General features: G+C 40.3%; 1 protein-coding gene across 7 annotated transcripts in view; it reads right to left on the bottom strand.

Moving 5' to 3' along the window:
• LOC149205908 (uncharacterized) overlaps window positions 1-17,975 on the bottom strand; it is a 304,264-nt gene extending 286,289 nt beyond the window's left edge. For 2 of the 7 annotated variants that reach the window (XM_089393583.1, XM_089393584.1), the window contains exon 1: window positions 17,455-17,963. In XM_089393583.1, coding sequence (XP_089249709.1) covers window positions 17,455-17,778 — 324 coding nt within the window. In that variant the 5' untranslated portion in view covers window positions 17,779-17,963. Of the gene's footprint in view, window positions 1-17,454 lie in introns of all 7 variants that reach the window. The other 5 variants (XM_089393586.1, XM_089393587.1, XM_089393582.1 and 2 more) reach the window with 4 other exon arrangements.
• Window positions 17,976-20,703: the final 2,728 nt, after the last annotated feature.

Genomic DNA, 20,703 nt, shown 5'->3' with positions numbered 1-20,703 from the left:
AAGCTGTCTGGGCCATGCTACATGATCAAAGACTTTTGATGTTTCTATGGGCTGAAACTACCATCATCGTCGTATATGTACAAAATTGATGCCCTCATCAAGCATTGGGTTCCAAGACTCCTAAAGAAAAGTTCACCGCAAGGTGAACAATCTTTCGACTTTGAGGAGCTCTCAAGAAGCCAACACCAGTGAACCGAAAGAAAAGGATGATGAATCAATGCCTGATGTAGAAGAACCCATGGATCTGATAGATTCTCATCCACATGAGCCTTCCTCTTCTAGGAAGAGACCTTCATGGCTTAGGGGGATACTTGATGATGCTAAAGAACATGTTGCACCCTGAGGAACCTTCCGTCAAAGTAAGAAACTTATAGGTATCAACGATACCTGACCATCATGAGCACGATCATACAAAATGAGCCTTCGTCATTCTCAGATGCCGTCAAGCATCAAGTATGGAAGGATGCTATGACCGTAGAATATGAGTCTATTATGGAGAATGATGTTTGGGAAGTAGTTCCCAGACCCTGGACAAGACAATTGTTACTTCAAAATGGCTTTACAAGATAAAGCATGCAGCAGATGGAAGCACGGAAAAGTATAAGGCTCGTTTTGTTGCTCGAGGTTTCTCCCAAAAGGAAGGTATAGACTATGATGAGATATTTGCACCTGTTGCCAGATATACGACCATCCGCTCGATCATAGCCCTTGCCGCTTCACAAGGATGGAACCTACACCAGATGGATGTCAAGACTGCGTTCTTGCATGGCTCGATCAAAGAAGAGGTCTACGTGGAGCAACCCGAAGGATTTGAGATTTATGATCGAAAATCTCATGTATGCAGGTTGAAGAAAACTCTCTATGGGCTGAAGCAAGCACCCCGAGCATGGTATGAGAGGATCAATAGCTACTTGATGAAGCTGGGATTCACTAGGAGTGAAGCCGATCCTAACCTTTACTTTAAGGTTGAAGATGACAAGCCTCTCATATTGGTATTGTATGTGGATGACCTCTTTCTAACAGGTGCAGACCCTCTCATTCACAAATGTAAGAGGGAGCTGGCCTCTGAATTTGAAATGAAAGACCTAGGACTGATGCACTACTTTCTAGGACTTGAAGTATGGCAGAAGCCAGGGGAAATTTTCCTATCTCAAGGGAAATATGTGGTAAAGATATTGGAAAGATTTGGTATGATGGACTGCAAGCCTGTGACTACCTCGAGGATCTTAACTTTTAGAAGTTATATGGTAGTGATGTCAGACCAGATTTGGGAAATGCCTCTGAGTTTCATAAACCCATTCGCATTGATGTTCTTGGTGAACCTCCGTCCGAACATATTTTTTGCAGTTAGCATTGTGAGCTCATATTTGGTTGAGCCTCACTGGATTGATGCCAGGAATCTTCTGAGATGTCTTCAGGACACAATCTCTCATGGATTAAGATACACTGTCGGAGATGTGAGATTACTTGGATATACTGATGTTGATTGGGCAGGCAGTGTGGTGGACCGTAAGAGCACTTCCGGGTGTTGTTTCACCATGGGATCTGCTTCGATATCCTGGATGAGCAGGAAGCAGAAGTCGGTGGCTTTGAGCACCGCCGAAGCAGGATATATTGTTGCTAGCATAACCTCGTGTGAGGTAGTCTGGTTGCGAAAGCTCTTCAGTGAGCTGTTTGGATTTACAGTGGATACCACTGTGATTCTCTATAACAACCAGAGGTGGGATTCGATTATTGAGGAATCCCGTATTCGTCGATTGCTCCAGCAGATAGACATCATCTTGGATATGGTAAGTTGATGAGCAAGGAGGCTCCATCACATTAAATGATGTACAAGTTGATACACCTTGTCAAAGCCCCGAGGAAAGATCTAATCTGTGATTTTCCCAAACGACTTGGAGTAGGTAAGAAACCCTTGTACAAGGGTCCTACATGTTGCATACATTGAGCTCTGGGAGCTCTGAGGGCTTGCGGTTATTACTGGAGCAACATACCACCACAGGGTGACTCACCCTCCCCTGGTGGTGCACACTGGAACAAGATGATTCACTCTCTTGTGGGACAAGATGATTCGCTCTCTTGTGGAACAGGATGATTCGCTCTCCTGTGTAGCAGGATGATTAGTTCTCCTGTGAGGCCTGGATTGATGTGTTTTCCATGGCGATTGTAGCAGGATTGATGTGTTCTCCTGTGAGGCCTGGATTGATGTGTTCTCCATGGCGATTGTAGCAGGATTGATGTGTTCTCCTGTGAGGCCTGGATTGATGTGTTCTCCATGGCGGCCTGGATTGATGTGTTCTCCATGGCAATTGTAGCAGGATTGATGTGTTCTCCTGTGAGGACAGGATTGATTAGTTCTCCTATCGAGGCATCCTACCCATGCAGTCTGGGACTCATGGGAAGTACCTCTCATCTGATCAATGAGCAGGGAAATGAAGTTAGGGACCATAGTAGTACCGATGGACGCATCGTTGTAACTACCGTACTCCCTACGCTAGGATGACCTCCATTGATCTGGGATCAATGATACTGGTCTGGGACCAGTGGTAGGAGTTGTACCATACTATGACGCTAACTTCGGGTCGGTTGAGACTAGTCTGGGATCAGTGGTACATACTCTGAGACTGACTTTGAGTCAGTGGAGGATGATATTGGTCTGGGACCATTGGAGTTGTACTCACTAGGACGCTGACTTTGGGTTGGTTGAGACTGGTCTGGGACCAGTGGTACATAGTCTAAGACTGACTTTAAGTCAGTATGATACATCCTCGATCATTTCTTCTTCTTCATAATTCGGACAAAAGCAGAGTAGAACAGAACAATGCAAGAGCAGAGCAGAACAAAACAAAACAGTACAGATCAGTGCCGGGCAAAACAAGACAAAGCAGAACAAGCAAAATAGAGCAGAGCAGGGCAAGGGTCAGGCTGTACAAGGTAGCGCATTTGATGGATGAATAGTAACGACCGATAGACAGATTGCAGATGAAGTTCTCCATGGTTGAGAGGGAGTGTTAAAATTGGCAACCAGGGCAAAACTTCATGTGGGTCATCTTATTCATGGCTAATAATATTTTTATTAGATTCCTCTCGTCGAGAGGTGTAGGATTGATATAAAGATCATCCAATTCTGATAAGTATTCATGGAGATATGAATTTATTTTGATTATGGAATTATTATCAAGCCGACCTACAACTCATGTAGGCTCAGAAGCCCAACAATCGCATCTATTCACCCACCAACGTTGTGTATAAATATAAGAGGACTTTTCCTCATTTAGACTCACTCATATCATCACATCTCTCTCTCTCTACTGCGCAGATATGAGTCTCTTCTCTACTGCGCTGAAATGGGTCTCTCTCTCTCACACATGTGAAGCCGGAAGCTATTGAATTTGAAGCTGCAACTGCAGAAGTAAAGATTGACTTGCATGGCCTAGAAGATCTCCTCTTTGGAACTGCGTTGTAGGTTCATCTGAACCTCCTTTGAAATCCGCAACTTTTGGTGGTGGAATGAAGTCAATCCGACGAACGGTTTGCAAGATATCGACTGCCCTAGTTTGAAGCCGGAAACTGCTGAAATTGAAGCTGCAACTGCAGAAGTAAAGATTGACTTGCGTGGCCTAGAAGATCTCCTCATCTGAACTGCGTTGTAGGTTCATCTGAACCTCCTCTGAAATCCGAAACTTTTGGTGGTGGAATGAAGTCAATCTGACTGTCGGTTTCTGAGATATGGTCTGCCCTAGTTTGATAATGAAGCCGCTAATGCTGATGCTACTGATCTAGGGTTTGCTACTGCTGATATGAATCAGATTTATTGTACTATTTCTCTCTGCTGAATTATTGAAGATAAAAGAAGATTTGATCAAAGGGTTTCCCCACACATTGTGGGGTTTGTCCCTGGCTAGCCGCCACATCTTGTGTCTCTTGTCTTGGCTTGTTTTCTGTCGATTGTTTAATGTTCTATCTACACTTTACTTTATGTACATGTGATTGCTAATCGGTGGAATATAATAAGAAAAAGAAGTAAACTGTTATAAGCATAGAACATACCATAACTTAACAATAGAAGCATATATTTACTACATCTTTGTCCTTTGAAAAGGCCACAGCTCGGTGCTATCTTGGAGACCACCATGTGGTATGAAGAAGTTATCCTTCCTAGATCTATCACTGTGTTTCGATGCTATTGCAAAGGTCACATTTTGGGTGACATTACCTTGACATTATTCGCTGTCGTGACTAGTATATCTACAATTCATTGAAGAGATGATCTCAGCATGAAGAAGGTCGAAGAGGAAGAAGAGTCAAGACGAAGAACGGAGAATTAGTGACTTGGTCTTGGAGTGGCTAATAGCTCAAAGGTCTTGGTCTTGGTATTCGTCAATTGGAATCTCTATAAGAAGAATTTGTGTGGATTTTCCTCTCAAAGAGTGAGAGGTTTTGCCCCTAGCTTATAGCTTAGATGTTGTGTCTCTTGTGTATTTATGTTCATGCATTGGTTATTGTTTGATGAAGAAAAACACTAATAATCTAACATGAAGAAGATTCTAATCTAAACAAGTAAAATGCATTCACAAGCAGTCACTAATAGAAGAGAAATCACCTTATGCTAATGCCCTAGATTTCTCAACACATTCTTTATCAAGACATCATATTCTTTCAGCATCGCTTCGTTCCATTCATCATGAGAAGCGGCATCTTTGAAGGAAGTTGGTTCAAAATCTGTAGACATATTCAATTCACAATCATAAGAAACATCCATATCAATCAGTGAGTCAGAATCGTCTACATCACCTCCATTCTGTCTTGTTGAGCTTCTTGTTCCTGTCTTTCCAACCTCATCGGGATGAACACTTTCAAGTGTCTTTGTCAGCCATTTTGGAGGACCTTTCTGAGATGGCCTAGGTTGCTCAGTTGACTAAGTTGGGGCTGAATCAAGATTATTCTCCCAATTTTGTCAATCACATCACTCAAAGAGCAACAGTGGCTGGAGCTTCATGTGGGGGAGAGAGTGCTTCAGAAGAAGATTCCACAGATTGATCCAGTATAGGAATCCCCCCTTCAAGATGTGGAATCTCATTATCAAATTCTTGAAAATATTTTTCATGTCTGAATCTATCCAAGCGATCAAGTTGCCGCTCAACAACATTGTTAGTCTTGGAAGATTCAAGAAATATCACATCTCTAGATATTATAAACTTCTTGTTCACTTCATCATAGAGACGGTATGCTTTGGAGGTATTTGAATACCCCAAGAAGATACACTTACGACTCCTTGCACCGAGTTTGTTTCTTTGTTCCTTAGGTATCAAGGCATAACAGGTGGAACCAAAGACCCTGAGATGCTTTATCGAAGGAATGTGGCCATACCACATTTCATAAGGAGTCTTGTTTCTAATAGCATTAGATGGACACCTATTCTTTATATACACAGCACATAGAACTGCATTAACCCAAAACATCAATTTAACATTCTTGAAAAACATCATGGAACGTACCATATTTAAGATTGCCCTATTCATTCTTTCAGCTACTCCGTTTTGTTGGGGATTATAAAGCACAGTTGTTTGATATTTGATCCCATGCTGGAGAAGATAGTTTTCAAATTCATTTGAAGTGTATTCTTTTCCATTATCAGTGCGAATAGAGCCAATATGAGATTGTGCATCATTTTCAATCCATGCATGAAAATTCTTGAATGTTTCAAAAGCATCAGATTTGTTCTTCAATAAATAAACCCAACACATTCTGGTGTAGTCATCAATAAATGTCATCATATATTTATTGCCATTTGCAAAAGGAAAAAGCATTGGACCACACCATTCTAAAAGAATGAGTTCAAGTTTTCTATGTGCTCTGGAATGAGAATCATGAAAAGATTGTTTGTTGTGCTTTCCTAAGATACAAGCATCACATTGCTTAAGTTTCCTAGGAATTATAGGCAAACCAGTAACACCATTTTTCTTCAACAAACGAAGGTTGTCATAGTTCAAGTGTCCAAATCTAGCATACCATAAAAGACTTGATGGAAATGTACCTTCATCATAGTGAGAATTGTATGAAAAGTTTTGTGCACAAGCAGAGGTACCTTGTAGCTTCAGAAGTCTTTCTTCTTCTATCCCCGTCATGACAAGTGAGTGATCTGATGCTTTTTTGACCTCGACCTTGCCATCAAATATATGAATGGAGTGTCCTTGTTGGTAGATGTGGACCAAAGATAGTAAGTTTCTCCTCAGCTCCGGGAGATATAGAACATCATGTAGAAGAAAGTTTGAAAGACTAGGCAGTTTGAGATTAATGGTGCCAAGCCTTGATGGCTTGAGTTTTGACTTGTTTGCAAAATCATCAACATTGTCAGTGAATTCTTCAAACAAATCTCTCCTAAAAGTCATGTGGCAAGTTGCTCCTGAATCAAGCAACCAATCATCTTTCTAAGAAGCAAGTGAAGCATTAAACAAGTCTTCAGTTACTCCATTATTATAGTGTGCCACAACATAGTGAGCGGATTCGGGTGCTTTACCTTTCCCTTTGTCATTGGTTTTACCTTTGCCTTCATTTCTTTCCTGCTCAATTCTATCCCAAGGCAACTTACATGTGGATGCATCATGTCCATCTCTATTGCAATGTATGCAATGAAGATTAAACTTTTCTCCTTGGAACTGTCTGCCCCCCCTACCTCTAAAATTCCTTCTTCCTCTTCCTCTTCGGCCACCTCTTCCTCTAGAAGAATCTGTGCATGATTCTTCTCTCTATGTGCAAGACACACAACTTCTTCAGAAGACTAAGGAATTGTCTTCTTCCCAAAATCCTTCTCTCTCTCAGCAAACTTCTTCTCAAGGGAGTCAAAGGTAATCTCCTTAAGGTTTCCACTTGCTTGCAATGACTCAAGATAATGTGAATAGGTGGGATATAGTGCCTTGACATAAGTTATGAGAGGAATATCTATTTCAACACCAATGGTTTTTATATCATGCATAATGGATCTTACTTCTGATGCTAAGGCAAGAGGGTCATCATTTTTCAATTCAAGATTGAACAACTTAATCATCAATTGAACAACTTCAAGTTTAGAGTGTGAGTCATACAATTCCTTCAACTTCTTTAAGGCTTCAAAAGCATTTGAAAATGGTGAAATATGGCGACTCACCTCTTCATTTACTGATGTTGCAATCAAGGCATAGGCCTTGCTATTCTTGTTTTCCCAAATGGAAAGATCCTTATCTGAAGTGGGCTTTGCAAGTGCATTGTCTCCTTCTCCCTCACAAACCCCTTTCCACAACTCATTGAAAATGAGGGTGTGTTTTATCTTCTGGGACCACTCAAGATAGTTCTCTTTGCCAGAGAGAACTACTCCCACAATGGAAATTAGTGAATCGTCATAAAAAACTTATTTGGCCTCAAAAAAAATTTAGTGGTTGCACAAAAATAAATTGATGTATTTGTAATAAATTCAATGGTGAAGTCTTCAAAACATCATCAGCACAATATGGCCTCTTTTAAAAAACCAACACATAAGGGAGCATATGGTCTTCAAAGATCATGTAATATATATATATATATATATATATATATATATATATATCATCCAATGCACATTCACACTATAGCAATTTTACACCTCTGTCATTAATATATCGACCAATCTTCAAGAAAAAAAAGGAGTATTGAGCAAATAACACTTCTCTGGAAAATACTCTGACAAAATTTCTTTGGAAAAAAAATGCCCTCACCAATCTACTCAGCAGAACGTATTACTCTGTCATGAAGAGTGGGACGTTTGGGCATGGAACGATGTCGTCAGACATTTGGGAATGGAACAATGTCATCATTGTTTACTCTTCCACTATAGTCAAACACTCCGCCCACAGTCACTCCAACACCGTCTATGCATCGCCTCCGCCATCGACTGTAATTCAAAACTACAACTCATGAGTGAAACAACGGATGGTGACACATCTGACACCGTCTATGCGGATAGCTTGCAGTTGCTAGGTTGGGAGACTGCACTTCTGCTACGCTGAACCCAATTCGGCATTCGAGAGTGGGTTACAGGTAAATGCCTACAATCACGAGCGGGTTATAGGTACTAGGCAAAGACAATTAGGTGATAAGACAATTCGGAATTCAAGATTTATCAAGTCCGTTGATCCTGAAAACTGTTAAGTTCGCTGAATTTTGAATGGGATATGAAATTCTATTTTCTCCATATGAAGTCTAATGAGGTTGGAAACGCTCTCAAACATCCCGATTCATTTCATGGAAATGTTAAAAATTTAAGTAAAAAGATGAAAATAAAATATAAAGGAGAATGTCACTTTTACTTTAAGAATTTAATATTACCATTAGGAAGTATTTAGAAAGCATAGTTCCTCATACAACAATTCGAAACAAAAAAATCCCTATGGAACCGTGTGAACCGTCCACCTTTTCTCGGATCTGCTAGCGATCCACAGTGGATACACGCCTGAAGCTCCACGGATCCACAGTCAATCCTTTCCAGATTCGCAGATTGGGCCCCTGCAAATCCGATTTTCCAAGAATCGCCAAAAAATGGTGGAACCGCAGATCCGATTCAGATCTACGGTTCCGCCAGAGGATCAGTGGTGGATCCGTAAGGGACGCGATTCCACCTCCTGATCCTTGGGGAGGGGACGGATCCTACAACATTGAGCTATTGTTGCTATGAACCAGGTCTCAAACAAGTTCACTTTGTAACCTATACAAATTGCCTTCTCTAGCCCCAATCACTTGTGTTGCTTCTACGCTAGATTCTTCTAACCTAGTCAAGACTTGACTTTTCTTGAACTCTACTACAAAGCCCTTATCTTCCATAACTGAAATTGAAAGCAAATTTTTCTTTAGACCTAGAACAAATAACACATCATTAAAGTCTAAAGAGTTACCTAACTTGAGCTAGAAGGAAATAATACCAACTCCTACCACTGAATACTTGGCATCATCACCAAGCCCAACCTTTAGTCCTAAGTCCTGCTATGTTAGACTGGAAAACAATCATCAAGCTGATATCATATCACGAGATTCCCCACTATCCACATACCACACACTCCTTCAAATCGTATTGGTAGAAAGGCAAGATACCAATGAGAAATCTTTCTCAAACTTAGCAACAAACTCATTCATCTGAGCTTTTGTTGAGGCTGCTACCTGCTTCTGCTGTTGCTTCCCTTTACACTACTTTTCTAGACATTGTGATGCATAATGTCCAAACTTATGACAAATAAAGCACTTGATTTTACTCAAGTCCTTCTTCCCTAGCTATGAGGCTAACTCCTCACTCTTTCCCTTACCCTAATGGAACCTTTTCCTTTTCCCTTCTTTGTCTAACTAAACAGTGCCAAGTTCTCATCGCCACCCTGGTTCCTGACATTTGACTCCATTTGAGTCTCCTCCTAGATAAAGTCATCCCACAGTCTTTCAAAATTAGGAAGTTTCTCGTGAGCACAAACACCATGGACAAATGGTTCCCACCTTCTCCCCTACTATTGCAAGTTGATCACAAATATGTGTGATCTTCATCAGGTAACTGGTAATGGTGTCAAATCTGGTCATCTATATGGATTTGAGTTTGTTCCGCAAGATCATCTTCCTATTAATGTTCTCACTATGGTAGAGGCTTACCAATGCATCAAACATCTCCTTAGCATTGTTCTTCTTGGATATGTGAGGGATCAAGTGATCTTTAATGGCATCCATGATTATCCGCTTGGATTTTACCTCCTTGTTGTGGGCTGCCAACTACTATGGATCTGTTGGTGGTGTCATAGCATCTTTCACGATATCCCAGAGATCATTCTCTTCGAACAAGAGAGTAACCCTGACCTTCCAAAACAGAAAATTAGAGGGCCCATCCAAAATGTCCTCAAACCTGCGGCTAGGTGATGCTATCTCTAATAAGCGCACAAACTGCTACTCTTCAATCTTTTAATCATAGTAGCTCTAATACCATGTAAAGTTTCCAAACCCTAGGTAACTATTGTCCTATGTTTCTTTATTAAATAAATCAGATCTTGAATTTACTCAATAACAGAACTAAAATAAAACAAAATCTAAGAATGCACCAATCACAAAGATGGCTGAAAAATACAGTAGAAGCATAAAACACAAAACACGCAATCTTTCCTTCAAATCAGCTTCTCATTAATGACTCAAAACTTACAACCTCAAAAACAAGTTTTTCTGCCCATTGAATGATAAAACTGCAAAACAGGTCTGAGAAACCTATCATACAACTCTGACCATATGACTGCAGATTGTACGGAATGTCCATACAGCTATACAAATCTGTACAGTCTGTCTATATGATTGTACGGAATTCACTATGCGGATAGATCTGCAACCTACAGCCACAATTGGGCTGCCCTTCTCACTGCTGTACTATTTTCTCCTTTCCTCAGCCTCTTTCTTCACCTTTGGACGAAACTATCATCGTGAAAAATCAATGTGTCTTTTCTCCCTACCTTGCCCTGCCTTTATAGTTTTAGCAGAGAATCTATTTCTAACATTACTCCTCGTCTAAGTACAATTTTAGACTCAATTGCAAAAAATAAGACTTTCATTTTTTTTTACTAAAATGAACTATAAAATAAAGATTATTTTTTCAAAATTAGAATTACTCTTCAAAAATAAGTTTTTCAAAAATATCTTGAACTACTTCTCTCATATGCACACTGAACATGTGTGGCAGTTCCTATCTGAGCTATAATTCTCAATACAGAGACTCAACACTGTGCACTCAACTCCAAGGTGCTATCAATGCTAAATATTTCCTCTACTCTTTCTCCAATTCACTGCTCCTTTGCCTCTCTATCAAAATTTTGATGGGTAGACTACAAAGGGCTCTTGTAGAGCTTAAATAATGTGCAATGGACTCCATATTGCTACGAAGTTGAACTCTTCATCTGCTCTATTACCATAATCTCTACTCCCCAGTGTGGAAAAAGTCCCGAAAAAATAGCGATTTATTCCTAAAATCACGATTTTTTGGGCAAAAGGATTAAATCGCGCGACTTTTTGGCGATTTTTTCGTTTATCGAAATAATCCTGATTTAATCAGGAGTCGATCGAAAAAATCGGCTTCCATTTTTAATGCGTGGATAAAATGCCGCAAAGGGTGATTTCGGTTCATTTTCGCTGTGCGTTTTCACTGTTTTGGCTGCTGTGGAGAATCGAGGGTTACGTTCCAACTTCCGTTTGCAACTTTGCCATTGCGTGGAGAGGAGCCGGCAAGGTATGTTAAACAGTTAATGTTTCAATCAAGGTTATGTTAATGTTTCAGATTTCCTGTAAATGTTAAACGTTGTTAAAAATTATTAAATCTTACATTTCAGCGGATTGTCATTGTATTGTAATATATGTCTACGACTCTACCAATGTGAAGCCTTGTAGGCTGTAGCAAGAACAACACCACTGCAGGATAGTATTATAAATTTATAACCAAACCCTTACTGCTTATTGTTGCAATGTGTTTAAACTTTAAACTTTACCTCGGTCCTCAACTCGTTGACAGAAAAACCCTTGTAGCAGAACCCTTACTGCAATCATCAATTCATGATTAATGAACAGTCAATCAAGATATTTTAATGCCAATATACAAAGCAATCTGCTACAATAAGAAAATACTCATGTTTTGTTGATAATTCGATCACTAGTTAGGGGCCAGGGCTTCTGAAATTTGCTCAGAAAACAGTTTTGGTCACAAATATAGCCAAATAGGATCCGCATACATACATTGTTTGAGTGATCTGTTTCAGGACATCATTTAGGACTATTTTGATGGATCATTTCTACATAGACGTTACTCCTATTGCTGGTCCAAGGGAATGTCGAATAGCTTTAAGCCTTGTACCAAACCAAAACAATCTTGCACTTAGTTCCTTTGCTGATTAGAATTATAGCCTCTTTAAGACATGCAGACTCTATATTATATATTATATATTATATTAGAATTATAGACTCTAAGATCTGCAGAGTCCAGACTCTATATTTATTATTTCATAATCATAAATGATAAAAGTTTTATGTACTATAAATTTGTTTTATGTTAAATTTACTAATTTGTTTCTAAATTCTGAGTGCAATACAAATTATATTTTGTTGATTTGAAGGCTGAAGCAATTTAATTTGTTTCAATTTTTTTTGTGCCCAGGTTTAAACTTTAAATTCAAGCTCAAAGTTTAAAACAAAATGCCAAGGATTTTGGACACTATGTGGGAGTTTGGTGAACCTGATACTAAACCCGAAACTGGAGGGGTCAAAAGAATGTATTTGACTTGCAAGTTGTGTGGCAAGCATATGTCAGGAGGCATCAACAGATTAAAATTCCATTTGGGGCAAATTCCGGGGCAAAATGTTGAACTTTGCACAAATACAACTCCAGAAATCATCCGACGGGCCATTCAATCATTGATGGATAAAGAGGACGGAAAAGACACTAGGGCAGCACTAAAAAACCAACTTGTAGGGGGCTCAAGAGTGGGGGGAATTGAGAGTGGCAGTGCTTCTTCAGCAGCATCACCTTCCTCACCCATGGGTCCTCATCCTTCTATCTCATCTTTTTTTGTTCCTAGAACAACAGCTGGTTCACAACCTGGGATCAAATCAGCAATGAAAAAAAAGGAAAAGGCAGAAGCTGACAGGTTGGTCAGTAAGTGTCTTCTATGGAGTGATGTTCCTTTCAACATTGCCAAGACAAACCCATTCTACCAGCCTATGTTTGATGTTGTTGTTGTCGTTGGCCCGGGGTACAAAGCCCCCACTTTTGCAGAATTGAGAGGGCCTCTTCTTCAAGATGAAAAGATTGATTACACTGCTAGATTGGCGAAGTTTAGGGCATCATGGGAACACACTGGATGCACAGTCATGTCAGATGGTTGGACTGACCAGAAGGGTAGGACCCTTCTTAACTTCTTAGTTAGTTGTCCCAAGGGGACAATGTTTATGAAATCTGTTGATGCATCTGCACACATTAAAGATGCACGTTTATTATGTGAGTTGTTGGACATCTTCATTCAGGAAGTAGGCCCAAGCAATGTTGTCCAAGTCATAACGGACAACGCTGCAAATTATGTTGCAGCTAGCAAGATGCTTATGGAGAGGTATCCTAACTTGTTTTGGACACCTTGTGCTGCTCATTGCATTGACTTGATGTTGGAGGATATAGGTAAGATTCCTATTGTGAGGGATATTGTTGAATCATCCAAGAGCATAACAAAATTTATTTATAATCATGCATCTGTGCTTAGCTTGATGAGAAGATTCACCAACAACAAAGAGTTGGTGCGGCCTGCCATTACACGATTTGCCACTACTTTCATATCTCTTCAGTCTCTGTTGAATTCTATGTGGGATGTGAAGAGCATGTTTCTCTCAACGGATTGGCGTTCTTTATCTATTAGCCGCAAACCAGAGGGAGAGGGCATATGCAGACTAGTTTCATATGATCAGAGCTTTTGGGCAGGAGTAGAGAAGGTGTGTGCCATTTCAAAACCTTTGGTAAGGGTTCTTCGGTTGGTTGATGGAGACAAGCCCGCAATGGGCTACTTGTATGAGGCCATGGATAGGGCCAAAGAAGCCATTCGTGCTTATTATGCAGATAAGGGAGATGAGGGGTTAGAGAAACAACAGGTCATATGGAGAGTGATTGATCAGCAATGGAACAATACCCTCCATCGCCCCATTCATGCTGCAGGTGTCTACCTCAACCCTACATTTTCTTATGCTTGTGGTCTCAGATTTGATGCCGAGGTGATGGATGGATTCTTCACTTGTGTCGAGAGGATGGTGTCATCTGAGCAAGAACGTGAACAGATTTCTAAAGAAATGGAGGTCTATAGGATGGGAGGTGGCACATTTGGTTTTAACATGGCTATTAAGAATAGGACAACCAAAATGCCAGGTAAGCTTCAGTTTGTTTCAAACTTACAAGTTTAGAATTTCAATGTTTTTTTTATGTTTCTCATTTTTCTTTTAACTTGTAGATGCTTGGTGGACAAGCTATGGTGCCAGAGTACCCCATCTCCAAAAGCTTGCCATTTGAGTGCTCAGCCAAACATGCAGTTCCTCTAGGTGTGAGGGCAACTGTAGTGTATTTGACAAAACACACAGCAAAAAGCGCAACAGATAAAAAGATTTCAAATTAAATTTTTAGAATTCATTTGATTAATTTTAATATTTAAATTTTCTAAGTACTAATTTACAATCTATGACCCTAATACAGATTGGAGTCCCAACGCCTCAATGACATGGTCTACGTCTACTACAATCTTCGATTGTGGGTGAGACAACTTCAGAAACCTACTGATGTGGAAGCTATCTCATTGGACAATATTGATACCACCTCTTCATGGAGATTCGAGACTGAGAGGCCGATCATGGACTCGATCCCGGATTGGTTAGGTGTGGATCTAGAGGATGTAGCAGTTGCAGGGGAGGGAGAGCCAGAGATAGAGGAGGAGGAGCAACATCAGGGTCAGGAGGCAGTAGCAGCGCAGGATGAGGATGATGAGGAGGAGGTGACACCATCTAGGATGGGCAGCAGCAGCAGCATAGGACAGAGGCCACCTCTTCCATCGGCTTCTAGAGGACGATTGAGTCCATCTGATTTTGTATCCCCAGCGGCAGGGCCTTCTTCCTCTAGAGGAAAAGGCAAAGCCATTCCCTATTCCCGTAAAAGGGGAAGAGGATCTCAGTGACTGATTACTTGATGACTTTTAGATGACTCATGATATACATTTATTATATTTTTTGTTGATATTTTGACTCTTGAGAGTTGAGACTCAGACAGGACTCAAAATTCAGGAGTTGATTCACTATTTTGATATGTGATGTAGTACTAGACTTCATATACATATTATATATTAGCTTTCTTTACATGTTTATGTGGAAATGCATTTATTTGATGTTGTGGATACTTTAGATGTTAAAAAAAATGAATAATTTTGTGCTTTTTTAATTTTGCCGACTTTTTCAAAAAACTCCCGACTCTGCCGAGTTTTTCAACTTTTGGACACTTGCCGAATTAATCCCGACTTCGACTTTTTCCACATTGCTACTCCCTACTCACAATTGCACTAGAAACTTTTGTTGGTGCAATTTTTAAACTCTACTACTCAATCTCAGAGTGCAACCACCTTGAAAATACCAACTAAACCCCCTAAGACTCATGGGTTTCAATGTTTATCTTCTCTCCCTTTAGATGCCCGCGTTCCAGATTCCAAGATACCTAACCATCCAAGAATTGATCTTACCCAGATTGTACAACTACCCACCAGAATCATTCAGACTTATCAATTTGCTCATGCACTTTATTTACCCACATGTGTGGATGAAGTGCATTGTGCCTATGTGGTGTCCACAGGGCTCCTTCTAAATTCTTATTCATTGAATGACGTCCTCTTTGCAGCCTCTTTATCAATCATTGTGTTTTTCATTGATCATGCTTTGTCAAAGGCTTCTCCACCAATCATCTTCCTTCTTGATGACTTTATTGTCGATGACTTTCTTGACTCCCTTGTCAATCACCCGCCTTGTCAATGAACCTCCTTGTCACTCCTTTGCGTTGTTAATGAAGACTTTGTTGACAAGCACTTTGTTGGTCATTCCCTTGTCAACGAAGAACTTGTTGACAACCTTGTTAGTGACATTCTTTGCCAGTCATCCCCTTGTCAATGACTTTCTTTGTCAACGGACCCCTACCTTTTAAACCTACAAATAGCATGGGCGAACTCATACCCATATTCAGAGTACTCATTTCACTAACTTAGTAACTGGTAATGATCTTTTGCCTTGTTAACTTAGAGCCTACTCATTAATCCATTTCAGATGGTCGAGTAAAATGATTTGTGACTTCAACTTGGATTGTAAGACCTCACTTGGACTGTAAGTCATGGCCAAATTCTTCAACTAAAAAAATCATGTCTGGTTGATGTTCAAGTTTCAATCTATATACAACAAAAAAGACAAGTAGTTACCCAACATGTGACCAAGTGGATAGGGATGCTTCCTCTCCTATGAGGGGACTCCCTAAGCTTTGCTTACAGTCCTGGATGGGTTAGGTCTGCAGCTCAGAGATGGATGAAAGCACTTGCAAATAGCCTTTAGTGGGCATTCCCGTTGAAGGCCACATTTCATCTTATAGGCTATAACAACTCCCAGCTGCCATTAGCATTTCACACATTGAGTTTCCTCAAATAGTGCAACACCAACAAAAAGATTTGAAACAGATTTCTACAGCATAGGGTTAATCTGTCTTTCAAGAATCAGATTTATCGAAGTGGCTGTAGTTATCAGTGTGAGAAGTAAGCTTCCACTGTTCAAGCCTTTGAGCATACACTAACTTCTATACGTCTATTTTTCTCCTTTTTACCAAGATTTGTGTGGACTGTATTTCAATTTTCAACCTCTCTTTGTATCATCATTCTCCCTTTGCAGAAAAGGTTACTGTGCTTCGAATTGGTATATGCAGCTTTAGCACCTTGTGGCTGGCACAAAGAGACCATGGAGTAGAACCAAATCACATCTCACTCTCTCATGTAGAAAACTCTAATTGTGTTTTTTTTAGTTTTCATGTTTTCGCTTTCATCCTTTTAGGCTTTGAATGATCATTGTGGCTGGATGGTTAAACTATGGGCAGGATCAGCCTTGTCTTCATGGCATGCGGTGGCAAACAATGGGCTTCACCATTTAAATCCCACATTGAGTGACTTTCTTGGATCCTTTGGGGTAGGGAGATTACGAGATTGTCGCAGGTCACCAGCACTGCTGTGAGAAAAATCATAAACTGTTAGGCAGTGATAGTAAAATATTAATATGCAGCCTGTGTAGACCTCCCGAACCACCATAAGAACATAGATGCCTAATAAACATGGAGTTGTATTTGAGCCTGAACAAATGCACACCTTCACCCACTACAAAGGTGTGTGGTGAGAAGGTGAAGGTGTATATAGCACACCTTCAACCACCTCCCCTCACCCACCCCCGCACACTTTCACCCCTGCGTGGGTGTTCAATGTGTGCTTGGTTGACTCACAATCAAAATTATTACAACAGTTATAGTGGTCTCTTATATTCCAGTCATCTACCTCAGCCCCGACGCTTCAGTACCATTTCAGACGCTTCAAGTCGAGCAATAGTCCCTCCAGCGTCTGCTGTCCTTCGCTAAACCAAACCCAGTTTGCACTAGTCCAGATACTGTTACTGAAGGGTCCCCCAATATATGTTTTTCCCATTGCTTAGAATAAATAATTTTGAGAAAGTTGATTCAACTTTTTCTGTGACATGAAATGTGGTTGCCCAATGACTAAGAATTGTTCATAAAAACTTCTTCCTTAGGATACAATTTGCGCAATTTCACAATGCAGATTGAGCTTTATGTTAAGTACAAAAGTCATCAGAGTAAGAAGGAATTATGAGAAAATAAAGGTGTTGAGATAGTACCTGAGCTATGACGCCGGTTGGAACATGCTTGAGCCTGACCGAACTTTCCCGTTTATTGCGATGCTGTCCACCTGGACCAGAGGATTTGAAGGTGTCCATTTCGCATTGTTCAAACAGTTGTTGGTCTGTTAGTCTCAAATAATCTGGAGGGGCACTACACAATGCCCTCACTCCCCTTCTCACATGGTTTATATTCAACGTTGTCCAAACCTTGATTTTGCACTGTGAAATGAAAGCAGGAATTCTGAAGCTGGCATTCGCACTTGACCTTGAGATTGCAAAGCCTTGCAGTTGCAGAGCGGACCTGGCGATGGCTATGGTCATTGCAGTTGTATCCAATAATCGTGATCGAATTCTAGTTGCGACATCGTCTATGTGAAAATCAAAGTTCCATGTATATGGGTCATGCTATATTTCTTTCACGGAAATATGTGGAAATCCAAGTTCCGAGCATATGGGTCGTGCCATGTTAAGACAATAGGTATTCATCATCGTCTGTTCATGAAGGATATTTCTATATTATGAAGTTTTGTGTGATGAAGGCTTATGATGTTAAGATATTCGTAAGGCTCAATTTTTTATTTTGGGAAAGCTAGTGTTTGGAAGTTAATCATTGAGGGTTTATAAGTTATCATTCTTTATTTTTATTTGTATTTAGGTGATTGGTTAGATTTAGTTGGTATTTTATTTTGCGTGTGTTTTGGTTGGATTTTATATTTGAAGAAGTTGTAAGTTTAAATTTATTAGTAATTATTATAAGTATTTTATGTGTTATTAAGAGGTATATGGTTTAAATTTAGGCTAATTGTAATGCTTTAGGCAAAAGGTAAAAAGGGTAATGGGTCGCCCAAGTAACAATGGATGAGTCATCAAGTTGTAGTTGGAGTACTACATCTCGCACATACAATCTCGAATGGGTTCACATATACAACAATCTCTCTTAGGTAATGCCCCGGGGAGCTGGGGCGCGAAGATAGGGTTACAGAGGAGCTCGAAGGTTGCTCCCTATGGAGTGCAGCAGAGGAGGGAGCTCCACTCCCTCCTACAAGGAAGCAACTGCCAGTAGAGGCAAGGCACCATTGGGTAAAGTCAGAGGTTCTGGTGAAGAAGGGGAAAAAAATAATGAGAAGGAGTCAGATGGGGCCAGGTCCAAGGAAAACAATAGCACAAAGGACAAAGAGGAAGAAGACAAAAGCCAGGGAACAAGGGACAAAAATCAAAAGGGACAGTGCAGACCCAAAACGGAGATTACTCCGAGAGTTGTGTTGAATGATCCTGCTCTGCAGGAGCACAGGGACCATATGGGGACGTACGCCATAATCTGCAAATTCATGGGAATTTGGCCCTCTGAAAAGGCATTACAGACATGGATCAAATACCACTGGAAACCCAAAGGTAGTATTGAACTCCATCTGGGGTCAAAGGGTTTTTTTACCGTGGTATTTACTAACATTGAAGATAAAGACAGAATATTCGAAGGAGGACCCTACTTTTTTGCAGCAGCAGGCCTCTATATGAGGCCATGGAAAATGAACTTCATTCCAGAAAGGGAGACATTCACCTCGGTACCTGTATGGGTAAGGCTCTATTCCCTACCTCTTGATTATTGGCAACATGGGTCGCTTGCTGCCATTGGCAATAAGCTAGGTCGCTTTGTGAAAGCTTCAGAAGCCACTAGAAGGGGTAAATATACTTCCTATGCTAGGATTTGCGTAGAAATGGATCTATCAGGCGCTCTCCCGGATGAATTAATCCTAGAAGTTTTTGATGAGGAATGGGTCCAAACGGTGGATTATGAGCATATCCCGTTCAGATGTCGTAGATGCCACGAACATGGTCACCTGATTAGAGACTGTCCTCTTAGTAAAGTAGACAATAAAGGAGAACCTAGAACTGTGAAGGATACTGAAAGCTTTCAAAAAGTGGTAAGTAAAGGAAAAGGAGGCAGAAAGGGATCAAGGAAACATCACAGTGAGGGGCAAAAGATCAACACGAACAGGTTTCAAGTACTGGAAGAAAAGGAAGAAACGACAAGTGAAGACCAAGCAATGGAGGAAGGACCTAAGGAAAAAGAGAAGGAGGAGAACTACATCATAACACAAGAGATTTGTAACAGGAAAGAAACTATGAATAGTGAGACTGAAGCAGAAATGGATATGGAAATGACCCAAAGTGAAACAGATCTGGAAGATCATGAACTACAAGAAATTCTAGAAAAGGAACACCTAGATCTAGAAGGGTTCTTGATGCAGGGAACCACGAGAGGGATAGATTCACTACCCCAAGAGGACTACAACAGAATACAGCAGTTGTTTTTATGGAAGACTCAGGAAAAAGGGTTTGAAACAGGAACAACCACTAACAAGTTGGAAAACAAAGGAGTGAAAATAATGAAACCAACCCCGGGACTAGCTCCTAGAAATACTGGTAAAAAGAGAGGCCGGAAAAAGCAGAAGGAACTTCTGATGGAGTGTGGAAAGCTAATGATAGATTCGGGTAAGATGAAAGACCTAACCAGTTACTCCTTTACAAGTCTTTAATAATGAAATTTACATCTTGGAATATCAGAGGTCTAGGAAGTAAAAGAAAACAAAGATTGCTTAGTTATAGAATGAAACAAGATATGCCAGACATGATTTTCATCCAGGAAACGAAATGTTCCATTCAGAAAATAAGACTCATACACAACAAATGGCTCATTAGATATGAGTTTCTAGAGGTTAAAGTGGAGAACACAGCGGGGGGTATTCTTACTCTTTGGAATCCCCAAAGGATCAACATTATGGATGCAGAGGCATCAAGAAATTATCTATCAGTGGTCATTCAACCTGTTGGGGTTTCAGAAACTTTCCTGGTAACAAATGTTTATGGTCCTCAAAAATTAGAGGATAAACTCAAATTGTTAGAAGCCCTTAGTGACCTCAGGAGCAGATAGACTGGAATGCCTTGGATCATGGGAGGAGATTTTAACATGATCAAATCTCTCTCAAAAAAAAAGGAGGTACCAGAGTGCTCAACAAAGACTCCTTAGTGTTTCAATCATTTACAGACAATATGAATTTGGTTGAGTCAGATTCAAGCAATGGCCTTTTTACATGGAACAATAAAAGAGGAGGTGAGGCGTTGGTAGCGTCTAAGTTAGACAGGTTCATGATATCGGAGGAATTAATGTTTCTAAATAGTGAAATCACAGCCAGAGTGCTTCCTTTTGGAGGTTCAGACCACTGGCCGGTTCAGTTGGAAATCAAG

Source organism: Pinus tabuliformis, chromosome 1_2 (assembly GCF_031772625.1).
Source record: "Pinus tabuliformis cultivar Carrire ecotype Pingquan chromosome 1_2, CPIR1, whole genome shotgun sequence".
NCBI lineage: Eukaryota > Viridiplantae > Streptophyta > Pinopsida > Pinales > Pinaceae > Pinus > Pinus tabuliformis.
This window is presented reverse-complemented; position numbering and strand designations above follow the sequence as displayed.